This window comes from Labrus mixtus, chromosome 24 (assembly GCF_963584025.1).
Source record: "Labrus mixtus chromosome 24, fLabMix1.1, whole genome shotgun sequence".
Lineage (NCBI taxonomy): Eukaryota > Metazoa > Chordata > Actinopteri > Labriformes > Labridae > Labrus > Labrus mixtus.
In genome coordinates, this window is record NC_083635.1 from 1962711 (window position 1) to 1981006 (window position 18296).

At 42.8% G+C, this 18296-nt stretch overlaps 1 protein-coding gene across 1 annotated transcript in view; it reads left to right on the forward strand.

Annotated features, from left to right (window-relative positions):
- scn1lab (sodium channel, voltage-gated, type I like, alpha b) overlaps positions 1-18296 on the forward strand; it is a 33022-nt gene that overhangs the window by 1764 nt on the left and 12962 nt on the right. The window contains exons 2-17 of the mRNA XM_061032437.1: positions 3748-4067; positions 4511-4629; positions 4929-5018; positions 5456-5584; positions 6061-6152; positions 7566-7859; positions 8924-8987; positions 10455-10596; positions 11041-11247; positions 12680-12958; positions 13581-13901; positions 14725-14857; positions 14953-15191; positions 15283-15456; positions 15825-16181; positions 16543-17070. Coding sequence (XP_060888420.1) covers positions 3801-4067; positions 4511-4629; positions 4929-5018; positions 5456-5584; positions 6061-6152; positions 7566-7859; positions 8924-8987; positions 10455-10596; positions 11041-11247; positions 12680-12958; positions 13581-13901; positions 14725-14857; positions 14953-15191; positions 15283-15456; positions 15825-16181; positions 16543-17070 — 3435 coding nt within the window. The 5' untranslated portion in view covers positions 3748-3800. The remainder of the gene's footprint in view (positions 1-3747; positions 4068-4510; positions 4630-4928; positions 5019-5455; positions 5585-6060; positions 6153-7565; positions 7860-8923; positions 8988-10454; positions 10597-11040; positions 11248-12679; positions 12959-13580; positions 13902-14724; positions 14858-14952; positions 15192-15282; positions 15457-15824; positions 16182-16542; positions 17071-18296) is intronic.

An 18296-nucleotide genomic window follows, 5' to 3' on the forward strand; every position in this document is an offset into this window, starting at 1 on the left:
GGCTATTTGTAGCTAAATATAGGCCTACTTAGAAAATGACTCATAAGTATTAACATGTTTCCATGTTTTCCTGTTGCTGTCTTCCTTTCAGTACCATGGATAGCAGCGCCCTTTTGACACCACGTCCGCTGACATTTTCGTCATTCAGATAAAAAGTGTGTAGATTCAGCGAGTAGAGAGCAAATGTACAGCTCAAGAACACTCCAGAGATACTGCACTCTGTTGTTTGACAAAATGTGTCATACAATGAGACAGGTTTCCACTTGTTTGTTTGTTCTTTGGAGCAGCTGCTCTCTCTCTGTTTAGCACCATGGACAGCGAAACATCTGTGCATGGAAAAATAGAGCGTGTGTTTAACTCAAGGGCACTTAAAGGAGGCATTATTGCTGTGGTGATGCCGATATGACAAGTGCCCTATAAAGGATGGATCTGCCAATTCCCATTGCTCGAGGTTAATTGGAAACAGCTGTAGTTTTCGAGAGTTGGATAATTTTGCTTTGTGCTCCCCTAGACAAATTCCTAGCTGAGCCTTGGTGATTAGATACAAACACTGAGACACATTTTTACTTTAATAAGTAATAACTTTGGAAGATACATACTTAATAAGTCTTCATCAGACTGCTAAAGCCTCAACACGAAGATTTGGGCATATTATATTAATTTCTAAAGGTTTTAGGCAGGGAAAAAAGTCACAGATTATTGATTTAGCAGCTTTTACACTGACCCTTTATTTTTTACTGATATGACTTTATCAGTAAAGGTCCTTAGAATATCGATTTAGTATTGTAACGTATAATGTGGAAACACAGCATGCTTTACCAGGTAGACGAGAAAGTTATCTGCATTATATCCCCTGTCACTTATTAGTAAGAATATATGTTGATGCCAACAAATCTGTGATAGACTCATTTCCATTGATTATATTGGCTTATTGATATAACTGTCGGGCTTCAACAGATAACTTGAAATATCCAGTTGATTTTTTTTTAATCCATGTGCTTTACTGAAAGCTGTCTATGTGTGAACAAGATTACTTCTGATTCTTAGACCTTATGATTCCTTCTAGTGCCAGCACACACGAGGGCAGAAATGTCTGCTGCCCCTGCATGTTTTCAGTCTGTCATATTATATTTGACTCCAGGGATGACCACATTGCTAGCGGGGCTCAGAGGTGGTTGTGGATGATACACTTCGATCAGGCCTCACAACAACCCCCACCACCACCACTACCACTACCACCACCAACAAGCATATCGTGCCACACCAACTGTCGGGCCACATGTCACAACACTGGGTCCCGGGGCAGTCTTTGGGACACGAGCAGATGTGTTCTACGAGATGCCCCTATGAGAGAGGCTGTTTTTAATTCCCATTTTATGCCTGATGAGTTCTTAGAAACCCAACATTTACTGGCTTCTGTGGCTTTCTAATAAGCCTCCACTCCAGTAATAATGGATGCTGTGCTTGGCTAATCAATGTTTAGAAGCCATCTAACTTGTTTACCTCTCATTTTATTCTGAGAAAAGTTTGAAGTTTATTCTGTTTATCATGGCATAATAATACATTGTTGTTTTTGGGACAAAGACTTGTTATACTGTATATATTTGAACATTTCCCAGTGGTGTTAATTGTTGAACAAGTAGGCCAATTTGGATTAAGTTGTTTGTCCATTTAAGGACTGGATAACATTCATAACTGTTATCTTAATGTTGACAAAACTGTCTTAATTTTTCTCACTATTTCATCAGCATTTTTTAAATAATTACAGCCATTTTTTGCTGCTGTTTGATGGGAAAGCTAAAGAGAGACAGAAGATGCAGGAGCAAGAGCTGGGATGACATGCAGCAAAGGCCACAGTGAGATGGAATGTCTCCAAAGGGCGCTGCTGTCCATGGTACTGAAAGGTAGATCATTAAAGTGAGGGGATTCTTTTTTTTTTATTACCCTTTCTGACTCCAGTCTTTTCCTGTATTCATGCTAAGCTAGGCTAACCACCAGACGGCTTTTACATTTATCATGCAGACAAAAAGGTAAAAGTTAAAAGTCCTCCTATAACTCAATCAAATATGTGTATCATATCATTCTGGGTTAAATGTTTATTGACATTTGAAATAGATGTTTTTGGTTTTTTTTTAAAGTTTTTTGGGGGGCTTTTTGTGCCTTTAATGGAGAGATAGGACAGTGGATAGAGTCAGAAACCAGGGAGAGAGAGTGGGGAACGACATGCGGGAGGGACGCCACAGGCGGGATGCGAACCCGTGCCGCCCGCTTGAGACGACAGCCTCAATACATGGGGCACGTGCCCTAACTATTCCGCCACCAGCGTGCCCCTTGAAATAGATGTTTGATTTTTGAGTACATTGGCAACATTTGTGGTTTAGAGATGAAATAAAAGGTTGTGGCTTATGTAGATTGAAACACCTAGCGTTACCATGTTTGGGAAATGATTAGGAATATGCGCGTGTAGTCGACTAAATGTTTGAACGACATCCCCCTTGCTAGTCAGCACGAGAACTACTAGTAGGTTAAAAAAAAAAAACGTATTCATCATTTTATATCTTGGCCGTCAACTGCAAAACAGCCACTAGCCAGAGCTGTAGCTCAGGTTAATGGGTCTGCTCTCCCTGCTCTACTACCCGGATGTAAGCAAGCACAGTGAACTGATAGCACCTTGTCGGAGCAGTGCGGTTTGACAGTACTTTAAAATTTTGATCAAAATGTATGTAGGCTGGGCCAGGTTAAGCTGGCATATCGACCAAGTGGAGCTGCAGGGAGGATCGAAGGCTGGCCGTGCTAGCACGACTACGATAGCCTGTTAGCCACTGTCAATTAGACTGTCTTCAAATTTATTTATTTTTTACCATTAGGCTATTCTGTTATTCTAAATTTAATTTCAGTTTAACTGACTTGGAAAATAGTCGCCTTGGAACATCCCTAGAAATGATACTGTTGTCTAGATTTTCTTTTGGGTCCCAATCAGATGCAGGTTAAATGTTCAAAAGAGCTTAAAAATAACTTGTACTCTCTGCCATTGCTTTTTGGAATAGCTACAAAATAGTTAAGTCAGTCTCTGTTCCTCCATTTTTGGTAGAAAGACACATCACTTTGAGTGTCTGCCAGAGGGAGGGACTCTCCTGTTTTCTGGGCCTGTACGGAGTCCCATGAGGAACAGGATCCACCAGACTGCAGAGCTGATAACAGCTCACTAGGGCTTTTATTAAGGAAGGCCTTGTTTTTGTGCTTTCCCGTTATTTCCTATGGGAACAGGATGGGCTTGTGGGTGTGAGGGTTGTCAGGTGGTTTTCATGGGAAATCTGGGGTTGCTGCTAAAGAGAAAAAACAATAATTACATTATCCACAAAAGATTTGTCGAAAATATAATTAGAGGCTTTAAAGCAATTCATTATGCACTAAAAAGGGAAGAACTTCCTCTAGTTCTCTGGAAACTACTTTGGAGAGATTGTTTTCCCTCTAGATAGCCTTGTGTTAGTCTCTTTCTCATGCTGACTGTGTCAGTCCATGTTGCATTACAGATGTCTTACAGAAAATCAGTAGTAGAAGAAAAAAGCTCAATCAAAACCTTCCTTAATCTTGGTAATCTTGATATGTTACATGTTTTATCATTATAGGGTCCCCAGCTTACTTTCAGCATGATCTAGGAGGATAACCTCCACAGCTGAATGCACAAACGACTTCCAGAAGCGTGACCTTGACCCCTGACAACTTCCCCTCCTCTTTTCATTGCAGCTCTCTGCCCCAGCTGAGGCCCTCGCTGCCCTCTGAAGGAGCAGGATGACAAGATGGCACAGCTGCTTGTACCGCCCGGACCTGACAGCTTCCGCCCCTTCATCCCCGAGTCGCTTGCCGCCATCGAGAGGCGCATCGCCGAGGAGGAGGCTCGGAGACCACGGGCGGAGCGCCGCAACGACAGCGACGATGAGAATGGGCCCAAGCCCAACAGCGACCTGGAGGCGGGGAAGTCTCTCCCCTTCATCTACGGGGACACCCCTCCATGCCTGGTGTCCACCCCTCTGGAGGACCTGGACACCTACTACAGCAATCAGAAGGTAGGTCACAGTTTTTAATCATTTCAATCCATTTTAAAGCAAGCTATGAACTACAGCATGATTTCACCTTAGATGTAAACAGAGTGCCATCATTAACATTTAACATTGATTGCTGTCAGCCAAGTCAGAGCCTTCAAAGCACAGGCCAACTGAAGTGTTACACGCTAATCCGAGCTGATGTGCCAGGTGAGCTGCGGAGCCAACATGCCCTGGCTGGCATACAACTCTTCCAGCTACATTATAATAACCACAGACCCTGAGAAGAGGCCACTTTAGCTTTAACTAACGATACATTCACATAGAAGGGTGTCATGAGCAGCTACCATATTGTCTCTCACACATAAAGGTTTAAGAAAGGACAGTTTATGTCTCCCCTGGGGGCTACATCCCTAACAGGGATAATAAAAAGCTTCCTAACAAATGTTCTCTTGTTTCTCTTTCAGACCTTCATAGTATTGAATCGCGGGAAGGCAATCTTCCGTTTCAACGCCACTCCTGCCTTGTACATCTTAAACCCCTTCAACCCTCTGAGGAGGGTAGCTATTAGAGTTTTAGTACACTCATATCCTTTCACAGTGTGCGGCGGACACAGCTTGATTTGGATTTAAGGGTTTTACCAGACAAGAGGAGGATTGAAATGTGCTGATTATGAAGACTTAACGTCGTTATTGGTTCAGACTCTCGATGTAGACGTACACCAGGCTTTACAGCTCCTGAATGATTGAGGAAACTAAGGATTAAATGTAATATACAGACTGTTTTTTATATTTAATTTAGAAATAATGAAGTGTTAGTTTTGATGTGTAATGACAGAAAATTTAAAATGGAAATGTTCTGTGTATTCCTTGACTTTCTCTCTACGATGTTCAGCATGTTGATCATGTTCACCATCCTGACCAACTGTGCTTTCATGACCCTCAGTCATCCCCCAGAATGGGCAAAGAATGTAGAGTAAGTCACACTTTTTTCTCTTACTCTGTTCCGTAAAAATATACATTTTTTACAAGGGTCTAATACCCTTAAACTCAGCCAAATGTGTAATAAAAAACAAATCATACACACTCTCAAAATGCACGACCTAAATGTATTTGAGTGTATCTGATGTTCCTTATGGAGAAATGTATGACAATCTGCTTGGAAAACTAAGAAAAAGACACATTTTACTCATTTACCACTCCGAGGACATGTCTGAGAAGCCAAACTTTTCCTTTTCCGGGACAATTCTCAACATCCAATATAGAAAATCCAATAAAGCTAGTCTGACACCTTGCCTCTGAGCAATAGAGCAGTAAACCAACACAATTATCTCTCCCTGTGTGACGTTTCCTCCTCTAACCTCTAACCACACTTCCTCTCCTCACCTCCTTTTTTTTTTTTTTTTTAACCAGGTACACATTCACAGGGATTTACACCTTCGAGTCTCTTATAAAGATCCTGGCCAGGGGCTTCTGCGTGGGGAAGTTCACTTTCCTTCGGGATCCGTGGAACTGGCTGGATTTCAGTGTTATCCTTATGGCGTAAGTATTGTGACAAACAGAGTTAGGATCAGCTTAACGTGATCTGGCGTAGATGAAGAGGAGCCAAATGCTTTTAATGCTAATCAGGCCGGCAGCTTATTACTGAATGTGAGGAGAGGAGCGGCGGGATAATCTGAGGCTTATGGCCAAAGTCTCAACTCTAGTCTGTTTTAATGGGTGTAAGCCCCTAAAGCATGGGGTTTCTCGGCCCATATTTGTTCCATGCTTCAATTACTTGAGCTACTTGTCTTCCAACTCCAAAAAAAAAGCCTTCAGCATTAGGTTACACAGTGAGTTAAAGTTGTTGTTTTATGCTCATAATGTAGCATTTGTTGAAAAATACAATGATGTTTGTCTGAATGATTCCTGTATTCAGAAATGCTGTTATAAGAGGTGGTTTTATTCCTCAGATGTGTGTCTCTCTACACGTTTCATGGATATCTGTCTGTGTAGTAACTGTGCATTTGATCCTGCAGGTATATAACAGAGTTTGTAAACCTAGGCAATGTTTCAGCTCTGCGCACGTTCAGAGTATTGCGAGCTTTGAAAACTATCTCAGTTATACCAGGTAAGGCCGCCCGTGCCTGCTGCCAGCACTCCTGCCATTTGTCCTCTGTGCGTGACCGTTTGCCGTTCCCTCCTCTCCCCCTCCCCCTCCCCTTCCTATCCAAATCCTTTTGTCTTGTCCTTTAATGTGTGTGGGTGCCTGATCTGTGTGCGCGTGTGTATGCTCTTTCCGAACTCCCAATTCCCACCCCTCCCTCCTCCTCCTCCTCCTCCTCCTCCTCCTCCTCCTCCTCCCTTCCCTTCCCTTACAGATATGTCACAGAGTTTGTGGACCTGGGCAATGTCTCGGCACTGCGAACCTTCAGGGTTCTGCGAGCCCTGAAAACAATATCAGTCATCCCAGGTGAGAGAGCCATCCAGGCCCGTAGAGTTAATGAAATGCTAACGGCTAACTGGCTAACATCCCAGCACATCTCACTGTAGCTAAGCCTGATGACGCCCGTCGCCGTCCTATCATGCTGCCTTCGTCCCAAGGCCAGTAAAAGCTGGAATCTGGCTCCAATCTGCACAGATTGACAGGATTCGTAGCTTTTAGATGCATCCTTTAAGGCAGAATTCCTTTTGGTTGAAATCTATTCTTGCCTTGGGAGACTTGAGTAGATTTTGTGCACTATTTGTTTTTTTTCCTTTTTGCATGAGACATTGCAAAAGCCTATTTTTCAGGTGGCAAGCACATGTGTGTAGGGTTCCTCCTTACCTTGTTTTCCTGTGCATGTCTTGTTCAATGTTGTGTGTTTTTTGGAGAGTTTGTGATATGTTGAGTGGTGGTCGGGTAACACAAACACTTAGACATCACAATTACAAAAACTAACATGAAGGTCATCCAGGTAAAGTCATCATTGACTATTCATTGAAAAGGATCATCTTTTTCAAAAACTTATTTTACTGTATTTTAGTTGTAGTTGTATTTTATGAGAGTAATGTGGCTGGCCAATCACTGCAATCAAACACAGTCCAATTTATGAGGCACCTCGCCACTCAATCCTCATGTTCATAGTGGCGTTCCCATAGGGATAGAAACAGCATGTGTTCTTGAATATGCCCATGTTGACCTTCTGCACTTGACTTAGTTGTAGGTGCTGGTCTGTATTGAAAAAACTCAGCTTAGCTATTTTAGAAGCAAGTTAACATTAAAACACACACACACACACACACACACACACACAAAGTAATCATTTGCACTATGAAAGGCCTGAGAAACAAAGTTTTCTCTTGTGCACGATTAGCGGTGATCTGTGGTAGTGAGTTCCTGTATGAAAGCTAACAATTCATACAAGACACTTCCTACAGATCCCCTTGCTGCCTGTTCCTGTTAGCTCTTATTAGTAGCTTCTTCTTTTATCAAGCTTGTGGCTGTGACTAGCTAACAGTATTTATTCTGCGATGTCCCCATCCCAACCCCTCCCCCGTCTAGGCTTGAAGACCATCGTCGGTGCTCTGATCCAGTCGGTCAAAAAGCTATCGGACGTCATGATCCTCACCGTGTTCTGCCTCAGCGTCTTCGCCCTCATCGGCCTGCAGCTCTTCATGGGTAACCTGAGGCAGAAGTGCGTGCGTGTGCCGATCATCAGCAACGCCACCAACAGCAGCAACACCACCGACGATGACTTCCCGTTTTACAACGTCAGCATGATGGCGATCAACACCACGTTTGTGCAGAACTCGACGGAGAACGCCTTCAACTGGACGGAGTACATCAGCGATGAGAGTAAGAGGAGCGTGAAAGTGCGGGGTTAAACAGGGTCAGGTTAGCGTCCGAAGCAGACGGCATGAGTCAGATACTTGAAGCTTTACATGCAGAAGTGGGTAAGGGTGGTGGTGGTGGTGGTAGAGTGGGGGAGGTCAGACATGTTGGCCTGCTGTCTTGATAAGGAGTGACAGAGATGGCTGCGAGCCTGGCACACGCTCTATAACAAGGGCTGGTGGGGGAATGTGGTAAATGTGGCAGATAATCTCAACAACAATGATAGCCTCCTCTTTTACCCCCTCGCTACCCGCCATCATTCTCCTAGAGCCCATCTGTGTGGCATGAGCAGCCCTAAGTGCAATCTGAGGGTGAATCACTGACCGTCAGCAGAATATGGAGGAGACGTGTAGCAGCTACATGACAAGCTGATGCCAGAGAGATGAGAAGAAAGGAGCGAGACAGAGATGATGTATATTGGAGAGAAGTTATTAAATCAGGCATTTAATTGTATATTGTATGACTCTGTTTGTCTGGCAGCCTGTGTAAAAGAATATAGCTATGTTGACGTCATTCACTGGTTTGTCATCTACCTTTTTAAAGCTACGAATGAGCATGGTGCGTTTAGGAATCTTTGACTCATTCATCTACTCATGATCAGCTATGTATGATCACCAAAATAAGACAAACACTTGCGGACATTGCTCAGCTATTTCTGGGGGTGTTTAATTACTTGCTGTTACTTTTTCCTACAGTGCAATACGAAATGTTTTCCTGGTTAGTGACCAATGTTTGTACACTCCTTTTACAATGCAATGTTAAATGTCAAATTCAAAAAACAGCAAACATAGGTTTGAGAGAAAACTAAACAAAAAGTGCGAGGGGCCAGAGTAGACGTGACTGCCTCAAAACTGCTTATTTCAACAATCACAAAAAGGATGACTAACACAGTGGGGTTTCATAACAAAAAGGCAGTGTGCATATTGTTCTTCTGACCCCTCGTCGTTTCTTTCTGCTTCTTCATATCTGCTGTTTCACACCTGTGATGTTGCTTACACTGACCATACTCTGTGTCCTCGCTCCTCTAGATAATTACTATTACCTCCCCGGCCGTAGGGATGCTCTGCTCTGCGGGAATGGAAGTGGCGCCGGGTAAGGCTTGACATGTTTTATTTATGTGGCCAATTAAACCCACCACAAAGCTGAGCATAGACAATTAGTGCCGACACTCGCCACCATGCTGAGGCCTCACAGGCATCTAAACTTCTGGTTGACTATGGGTGCATTTCATTTAATGTGTTTTGGAAATGATAACAACCTTTTTGTTAAACCACTTATCATCCTGCAACATAAACAGGATTTGAAAGGTTAAGTCAAAAGGTCGCAGGACTTGCTATAACTCTAACATGGGACTCTATACCACGGCTGCATTCCAATTACCCACAAGCACCTCACCTCCTTTTGCATGCTATTGCACTGCATGTTGTGCCCCATCTTTTTTAGTGGGGTGGAAAAGTGGTCGTCAAGTAGCCCTCCACATGGCCCTTCAAATGATTTTTTTAAGCAGACTGCAGTTGTGGAACTAAATTCCCAGAATGCTTTGTTAAAAAATGCAGTTACAAATGGCTACAGGTGTGGGGAAAAAGTGAATGCAGGCATGAAAAAAATCATGCAAAAAGTATGTTAAAAAATGTCTTATATAGTCGTAGTTTCAAATAGATACAGGGGAACATGTGTGTGTATTATTAGAAGCATTTCAGAATAAATGCACTCCATGATGCAAATACAAGTTTTATGACAAAAAATATCATCCATACTTATTTTCAAATGTCAAACGATGAGTCTTTGAAAAAGGCAGTCTGGGCATGCTGCTGTTAATCCTCTACACTGACACCTACCTGCTGGCAGAGGTGACATATACAATAATTAAATACAAGTAATCAATCTTTTCTCTGATGCTTCTGTAGGTCATATAGAGACATCAGTATTAATCTCAGTCTGTTTCATGCTCATTCTTAAAACTACTTACAGGAACTTTAATATGTTCTTTCCATATAGCATGTAGCATGTAGCAGCTTGAAAGGTACAACAAGTGATGCACAATTTCCTAGCTGGGGATTACAACCCCTACCCCTTGTTGTAAAGTTTGAAAGGGCCATTACACTTATATAAACTCTCTAAAAATGGGGTTAGGACATAGGGATGGAATTGGGCATCAGATTTAAGTTATAAACCAGGACCTGGACACGATTAGCCTTTAAAATGTGCTACAAGATGACTAATGAAAATACAAACACAATGAATGACACACTGTCATCCTGATGATCTAAAAAGCAGGGACAAAACAACATCATGTTGCTGATTTAGACCAAGAATGGTCTTTTCTATTTCAGTCAGTAGAACTTAATGTGTAATGTGTAATTAAAGATGATGCAGAGCTAGCTATTTAGTGGTTGTACTTGATTAAAACACCTCAATCATAACTATAACTTCTGGAGGCTGAGAGGCGTCCAGTAGGCTGACTGAAATGTCCAATGTTCCCGGAGATAACACAGCTTATTATTATTATATTTTGAGTTAACCACTCAGTCAGTAAAATCCAACTTTCTGTCCCTACAGGCTGTGTCCAGAGGGCTTTGTTTGTCTCAAAGCTGGCCGCAATCCAGACTACGGCTACACCAGCTTCGACACCTTCAGCTGGGCCTTCCTCTCCCTGTTTCGACTCATGACCCAGGACTTCTGGGAAAACCTGTACCAGCAGGTTGGTCAAACATTATGTGCCTGTCTTTTAAGTATATTTATAATCTGTTTACAAAGAACATCAACTCTTTATACTTCAGATTTAATTTGTTGATATTAAGCATGAAATGAAAACGGTGTATTTTATAATAAAAGCTTTTTTTTTAACCTTTAGTCAGTGACTTGATCCAGGAGCAAACATTCCCTGTCGGTTAGAAAAGGGGTCTTTCAAAAGGGTGCGCCGTTCTGTAATTATAGACTGAGCCTGTTATGTAAGCTTTTGTTGTGTTTTGTTTGGTACTGCAGCACCACAATGCAGCAACTTCACATGTGCAAAGTCACCAAACAATGTGAACACTGAATATTGTCTGACTTTGAGTACAAACCACTCTCCTGCATGGTTGATGTTCTCATTAAATTCCTAACAACATTGTGTTCTCCACTGCTGCTTTTCTCGTCCCGTCAGACATTGCGCGCGGCTGGAAAACCCTACATGATCTTCTTCGTCCTTGTCATCTTCCTGGGCTCCTTTTACCTGGTCAACCTGATCCTGGCCGTGGTAGCCATGGCATATGACGAGCAGAACCAGGCCACCATCGAGGAGGCTCAGCAGAAGGAGGAGGAGTTCCAGGCCATGCTGGAGCAGCTGAAGAGGCAGCAGGAGGAGGCACAGGCAGGAACATTAATCTCCTTCTGTTTGAAGTTAGAATTCACTAGTCTGCATCAGAGTCATCTTCTCAAACTACAGTTTGGAACAATTTGTAGGAAGAAAGCGGTACATTGACAAGTAAATTTAAGGATTTTTGTATCTTGCGAGAATCTATATATGCAAAGGGGGCGGGGGGGGGGATCCCCCTCTGTTGCTCCCTCAGGGTCTTTGGTCAACTTAACAAAAAGCAGAGAAGCAGGGAGTGCGTGTTAAATGCAGGATAAATATAGTTCTTTTCAGCTGTTTGCTTAATTATCGGCATGTCTATGTCTAAGCCAACCACACAATAGGTTTAAGGCTTGTGACGACAAAGGTAGACAGTCTATTTCTGTTCTACACATCAAACACATGGCCGAGTGCAAATCGTTCTCAGCCATTGTCACATGAACTCTGCAACTGTCATCTTACATGGAAATATTAGATTCAGCAGTGTAAATTAAAACTATAGGCAAGAACAAAGTAATTGAAAGTCACAGTTGCAGAGGTTTTGCAGAGATTTGTGATGGCTTAGTAATATGTGCATGGTTGTTTTTAACAATGAGCAATCAGAATCCACACATTAAATAACCCTAATGCATAAAAATCTAGCTTTTTTGTATGCCTAGCTCACCATTATTAAACAGTTTCATTTATTTGAGCAGTATAGATGTGTGCTTGGAAAAAAGGTTGAGAATAAGTGTTATATATAAACTGTTAATATACATAAAAATTTGTATAATAGTTCAAGATCATGCACAGGCTATATTTTCCTTTTCCTTCTGGATTTCAGATGTAAATACCCCATCATCCTATCTCATAAGAAGAGGTCGTGTCCTTTACTTGTGTTTCACCCCTACTCTTTATTTCAATAGCTGCCGGGCTCAGCACCGTCTTATCAGGCTCGTGCACATTTGGACTGTTGTTTGTTGGTGCAGTGGTTGCCATGGCAGGCAGTTAAATTCTCTGTATGATTACATTGTTGTATGTTTTGTGGGAATCTTTGAGAGTCAGTTTTTATTTGGCAATGATGCATTTCCACAAGATATTATAACACAAGTGGAAAAATGAAAACTCTAATATGAAGCAGTATGTCTTTATACTGTATGTGTGGTGGTCATTTATATTCTGAAGGGCCTCTTTTTTTAATACACACTGATTAGGTGCCTGGCTTCTAAGAGTACAATTCCCTACTTATTTACAAAACAAAAAGTTGTGCTCTTACTTGATGTGTATTAAAAATGCAAGAATTTTGTTTTGTTTTGGTTTGCATGAAAACATTCAGGCGTCCATTTTTAGAAGGTGTCTAAGGCTTATTCTGCTGCTGCCAGCCTCTCTCCTCCGCTCCAGTCCGCCAAAGCCTTTGAGACAGGCGCTGGGTCGCCATGACAACTGTGTTTGTGCTCCCATTGGTTGGCAGGTTGCCGCGGTAGCAGCCACAGAGAGTGGAGAATACAGCGGGAGAGGGGGCCCCACCTCGGAGTCTTCCTCGGGGACGTCAAAGCTCAGCTCGAAGAGTGCAAAGGAGCGACGCAACAGGCGGAAGAAGAGGAAGCAGAGGGAGGAAGAGGAGGAGAGGGGGGCCCGGGACAAGTTCCACAAGTCTGAGTCTGAGGGCAGCATCAAAAGATCCAGCTTCCGCTTCTCAATCGATGCCAACAGGCTGTCTTATGAGAAGAGATGCTCCTCACCCAACCAGGTGGACACTTCCTGATGCTAAGAATGTACATGATCCATGTGGCTCACACCAAACTGATGTTTATCTTAAATTTAAACATGTCACAAGCATGCCAATAAGAAAATGTAGAAAATTTAAAATAAACAGCGATGAAATAAGACTTAGTTTGAGCCTGAACCATTTTATTATAATTCAAAGTTTTGTCATTTAATGGAAAAGTTCAGCATTGTCTTCAACTTCTCCTTGTTTCTGGTACTTGCTAGGCTAGGCTAAGCTAACTGGCTGCTAACTGTGGCATCATATTTAGCCGACTGAAACAAATTCAAAATGAACAACAGGAATCAGGCTTCACCATTACAATCCCAGTATTTTTTGTGTAAATAAAGATGTTGATCATCAGCACAAGTGATCACAAGTCACATTTGGAGAAATGATTCTTCTTCCTGTTTTGCCTTTCCTCATTTTTGTTCTGCTGCCTCATTACTCACCACCATGTCAACAAAATTCCTGTCCTTTACCTACAACCACCAACCCCTAAATATTGTGTTTCCAGTATCTCTTCTCTAACCTTTCAGGCTTCCCTCTGATATCGTTGGCTTTACTCCTTCCATTAACCCTTTCTCGTCTTCTTTCTATGTATCAGTCTCTCCTCAGTATCCGTGGATCCCTTTTCTCACCTCGGAGGAACAGCCGTGCCAGCCTGTTCAGCTTTCGAGGCCGGGCGCGCGACATGGGCTCCGAGAACGACTTTGCAGATGACGAGCACAGCACCTTCGAGGAGAGCGACAGCCGACGAGGCTCCCTGTTCCTGCCGCGTCGACTAGAAAGACGCTGCAGCGCCGTCAGCCAGACCAGCCTCGGGGCGCCGCGGATCATGCTGCCAGCCAATGGCAAGATGCACTGCGCCGTAGACTGTAACGGTGTGGTTTCACTGGTCGGTGGAACTTCTGTAACAACCTCTCCTGTAGGTCTCCTGCTGCCTGAGGTGACTGTTGGTTTCATGCTTATTTTTTCCTTTTGCCTCCATTTTATTCCCATCACTTTGTTGTTATGTTGTTGCTTGATTAATAATTTACGAGTTATTGTGACATATATTCTTTCATCAATGATCAGTTGAGAGGAAATCGTTTTCCCATGTGAAACAAATCTGTGCTGGGTTGCATGTTGACAGATTTGGTGTAAATGTTGGATCCTTAAAAAGGTAAGATCGGCAATGTTTCATAGTTTTTATTTGTGTCAACAGATCTTGTGAGAACATCATACCCAAAAATTCTTAAATTCATCTCTTAACAATTTATCACATTCTTGAGGGAGCTGATGTTCACAGCTCAAACTTGATTGGTTTAAACTTCAGGCTTAAATCTTATCATTTTTTTCTTAAAGGCTGTTGGAGGAATGGAAATGTAATATCCAATGTCCCCAGGGGATGTATCCTCATGCCACATGGTAAAATGTCTTGACAAATATTGGATTGACAGCAATAACATTCAATAAAGCTGAAAAAGAAACAAAAAGATTCTCCACTGAGGCTGAAATTCAAAAACAAGTTATATTACACAGAGAAACCAGATGCATCCAGCTTCTTGTTGGTTTGAGCCTTTTCAAGGGGTTTGTTGACATCCAAAAATCCAAGATCTCACCATCTCATCCTTTTCAAGTGCTGCTCACGCTGCCTCACAGGTGTTTTCACATATTCAGCCAAGTTCTAAACATACACCGTGTGGTGCTTTCTCACACAATTTTGCATGATTTGTTTTGCTTTTTTCATGTTTTGCTTTTTTAAATAGGGGACAACGACAGATACTGAGTTTAAGAAACGCAGGTCAGGTTTTCGCAAGCCATCTATGGATTATTTAGACGAACCTGGGAGTAGGCCGAGAGCCATGAGTGTGGCCAGTATCCTCACCAACACCATGGAAGGTAAAGATCAGGTCATATATGTTAGTCCATTTCATTACATAAACCAACTGAATTGTTTTTGACATAATGGAATTTGGTAATTGTCCTTTTTTCAGAGCTTGAAGAATCGAGACAGAAGTGCCCCCCCTGCTGGTATCGTTTTGCCAACACCTGCCTGATCTGGGATTGTTGCCCGCAATGGCTGAAAATCAAAGATATTGTCTGCACCGTGGTCATGGATCCTTTTGTGGATCTTGCCATCACAATTTGCATCGTCCTCAACACCCTTTTCATGGCCATGGAGCATTACCCCATGACAACAGAATTCAATAACGTCCTCTCGGTTGGAAACCTGGTAAGTATTGTGCTGCTCAAGAATTTAAAATAAATCTCTTAATGCCCGATTAAGTGTGAAACGGATATATTTTGCCCCTGTTTGTCATTAGGTGTTCACAGGCATTTTCACAGCAGAGATGTGCTTCAAGATCATCGCCCTACATCCTTACTACTACTTCCAGGAGGGCTGGAACATCTTTGATGGCATCATAGTTAGCCTGAGTCTGATGGAGCTTGGCTTGGCCAACGTAGAAGGCCTGTCTGTGCTCAGGTCCTTCAGATTGGTAAGAGCACCGGGGGTGTACCATCATTTACCTGCTCTTAAGATGGTTTGAAGTTGGGATATGCTTGTACCTCTAGGGTCACGACACAATGACTTTCTTAATAACACTGATGGCTTTAATGAGGTAATGATGTAATGAGAGCTTTTGTGCAGTACATGAAAGGCCCTACTGAGAGTTGTTGTGTCCTTTGGGTGGTCATGGAGCATGCCCCATGTACACCTCTGCCCTTTTCTGCATGTAATCCCCCATTCTCTCCTCCCAACATTTCCTGTCTCTCTTCAGCTCTCCTATCTAATGAAGGCAAAATATTCAATGTTTGACCAAAATCCAGGACATTAAACAATGTATTTACATTTCTTTTAAAACAGCTGAGGGTCTTCAAGCTAGCCAAGTCCTGGCCCACTTTGAATATGCTGATCAAGATCATCGGGAACTCGGTGGGTGCTCTGGGAAACTTGACTCTGGTGCTGGCCATCATCGTCTTCATCTTCGCTGTGGTGGGCATGCAGCTGTTTGGCAAGAGCTACAAGGAGTGTGTGTGCAAGATTTCCGATGAGTGTCAGCTGCCGCGCTGGCACATGCATGATTTCTTCCACTCCTTCCTCATCGTGTTCCGGGTGCTGTGCGGGGAGTGGATCGAGACGATGTGGGACTGCATGGAGGTGGCTGGACAGAGCATGTGTCTGATTGTCTTCATGATGGTCATGGTCATTGGAAACCTGGTGGTATGGGATTCTGTCTTTTCAATTCCTTTGTATGATTTGTGGAGGTATTCCAATACTAGTATAGATATTGGCGTGAATTGGCCTAAAATGCTGTATTGTATGCCATGTCAATGCATTAATTAGAAACCATAACCAGTTAGCTCTGTATTCAAATGTCTGCAGGTAGTTTCTTTTCCACCAGTATTATGACATATTTTATTGCACTGGTATTGGATGGGTACTGGGTATTGTAGTTTGCTATAATGTAGCTTGGATTTTAAGTTTTGTACTCTTTTGTTGGTAAGACTGGTTATAAATTGAAGTTCTAAATTTCAATTCTTTCAATGAGGATTCACTTTCCTTGCCTTCCACATCTTCCCAGGTTCTAAATCTGTTCCTGGCTCTCTTACTGAGCTCATTCAGTGCTGACAACCTAGCAGCAACCGATGATGACAGTGAAATGAACAACCTGCAGATTGCCGTGGGCCGGATCCAGAGGGGCATCGCATTTATCAAATCCACCGTCCGACAGTTCCTCCGCAGCCTCTGCTTTGGTGGATCCGGTAAGGGCTCTGGTTTGGCAGAGGAGAGTAAACCCCTGGATGAACTTCACAGCAACGGCAAGGGCAACTGCATCTCCAACCACACATCAGTGGAGATCACCAAAGACTCCAGTGGGGTGTACATAACCGAGGGCAATGGACGGCCAGGAGGAGGGCTGGTGGTTGGGGTTGGGGTTGGTGTGGACACAACAGGGAATTACCAAATGGAGGAATGCGACTACATGTCATTTATTCATAACCCCAGCCTGACAGTCACTGTGCCTATCGCTGTTGGTGAGTCGGACTTTGAGAACGTGAACACAGAAGATTTCAGCAGCGACTCGTCGGATGTGGAGGGCAGCAAAGAGGTAAGATGAAAGACTGTTGTTTTCAAGAAAATCTTTTTAAGGGCGTACTCACACTAAGCAATCCATACCGTGCCTTAACACGCTTCACCCCTAAAGTCCACTTTGAGTAGTGAGAGCGCTCTGATCCGTGCTTAAGCCCAGTACACTTCCTTAACCATGGGAACGCTTGGACAAGGTGTGCTTCGGCACGGTACAGTTCATGCACAAGCACAAGCACAGGTACATTGTTCGCCAATGTGCGGACGCAGACTCGACCGCGCTCCCTTTTTATTTTTTATTTTTTATTTTTTATTTTTGAGTCCACCAGCATTGTAAACAAAGCAAACTTCATAATTATGTAAAGCTTTGCATGTGTCGTATAACGGCTTTATGTACAAGAGGTAACCGTGCTCAGGCCCGGTTAATCCTGGAGCAGTGTGAGTGCAGGCCAGCGGGGGAATGGGGAGGGGGGACAATTGTGCTTAAGCACGGAACGGGACAACTTTGCTTGTGTGAGTGCGCCCTACGTCAGGTTATTTTGTTATTAATTAGCTCCTTTATATGCGTAAAAGTAAAAATCCAAAGCAAGTCTGCATATGTATGAAAATGTCCAGATTTGAAAAATAAGAATGACCTTTTTAGATTTTTTTCCAACGTCAACAAGTTTGAAAATAACATACATGCTTGTTTTCTTCATGTTGTGCTACTGAGGGAAACATTTATTGCTGAATCATAGTGTTCGATAATGGTGTGTCAGCAACTGAATCAAGTGTTAAAAAATAGATATGAAACCAAATACTTTAAATTGGCACAGAATTTTCATGGAAGTCCTACTTAAAATGAAAAAAAGGCTCCATTGCTTATTCTAACAGAAGAAATGTCTGGTTTAAGTGTTGCCAGGCTGTCACAGTATTGGGACTCTGCACCCTGGTGATTTCAACCTGACACTGTGGGTGTGGTGCCAATTCCCTGTGATTCAAAACAACCCTGGAGACTATTTGTAGCTTTGGCACCACATGCTCCATATCTGGACCAGGCTGTTATCTGTCACATCAATGCTCATCCTCACACCCTGCAGCCAGGGGAAGGTGTATTGTATTAATTGAGCACACGATATTTGGCATTTTTCCTTAACCAGTGTGTCACTGAGTGTAATCAAATGACAGATATTAGATGCTAACTTGATGAAAACTTTTGCGTGTTTGAGTCATTGCCAGTGTAAAAACAGTGTCCCGCTCGTTTGCATT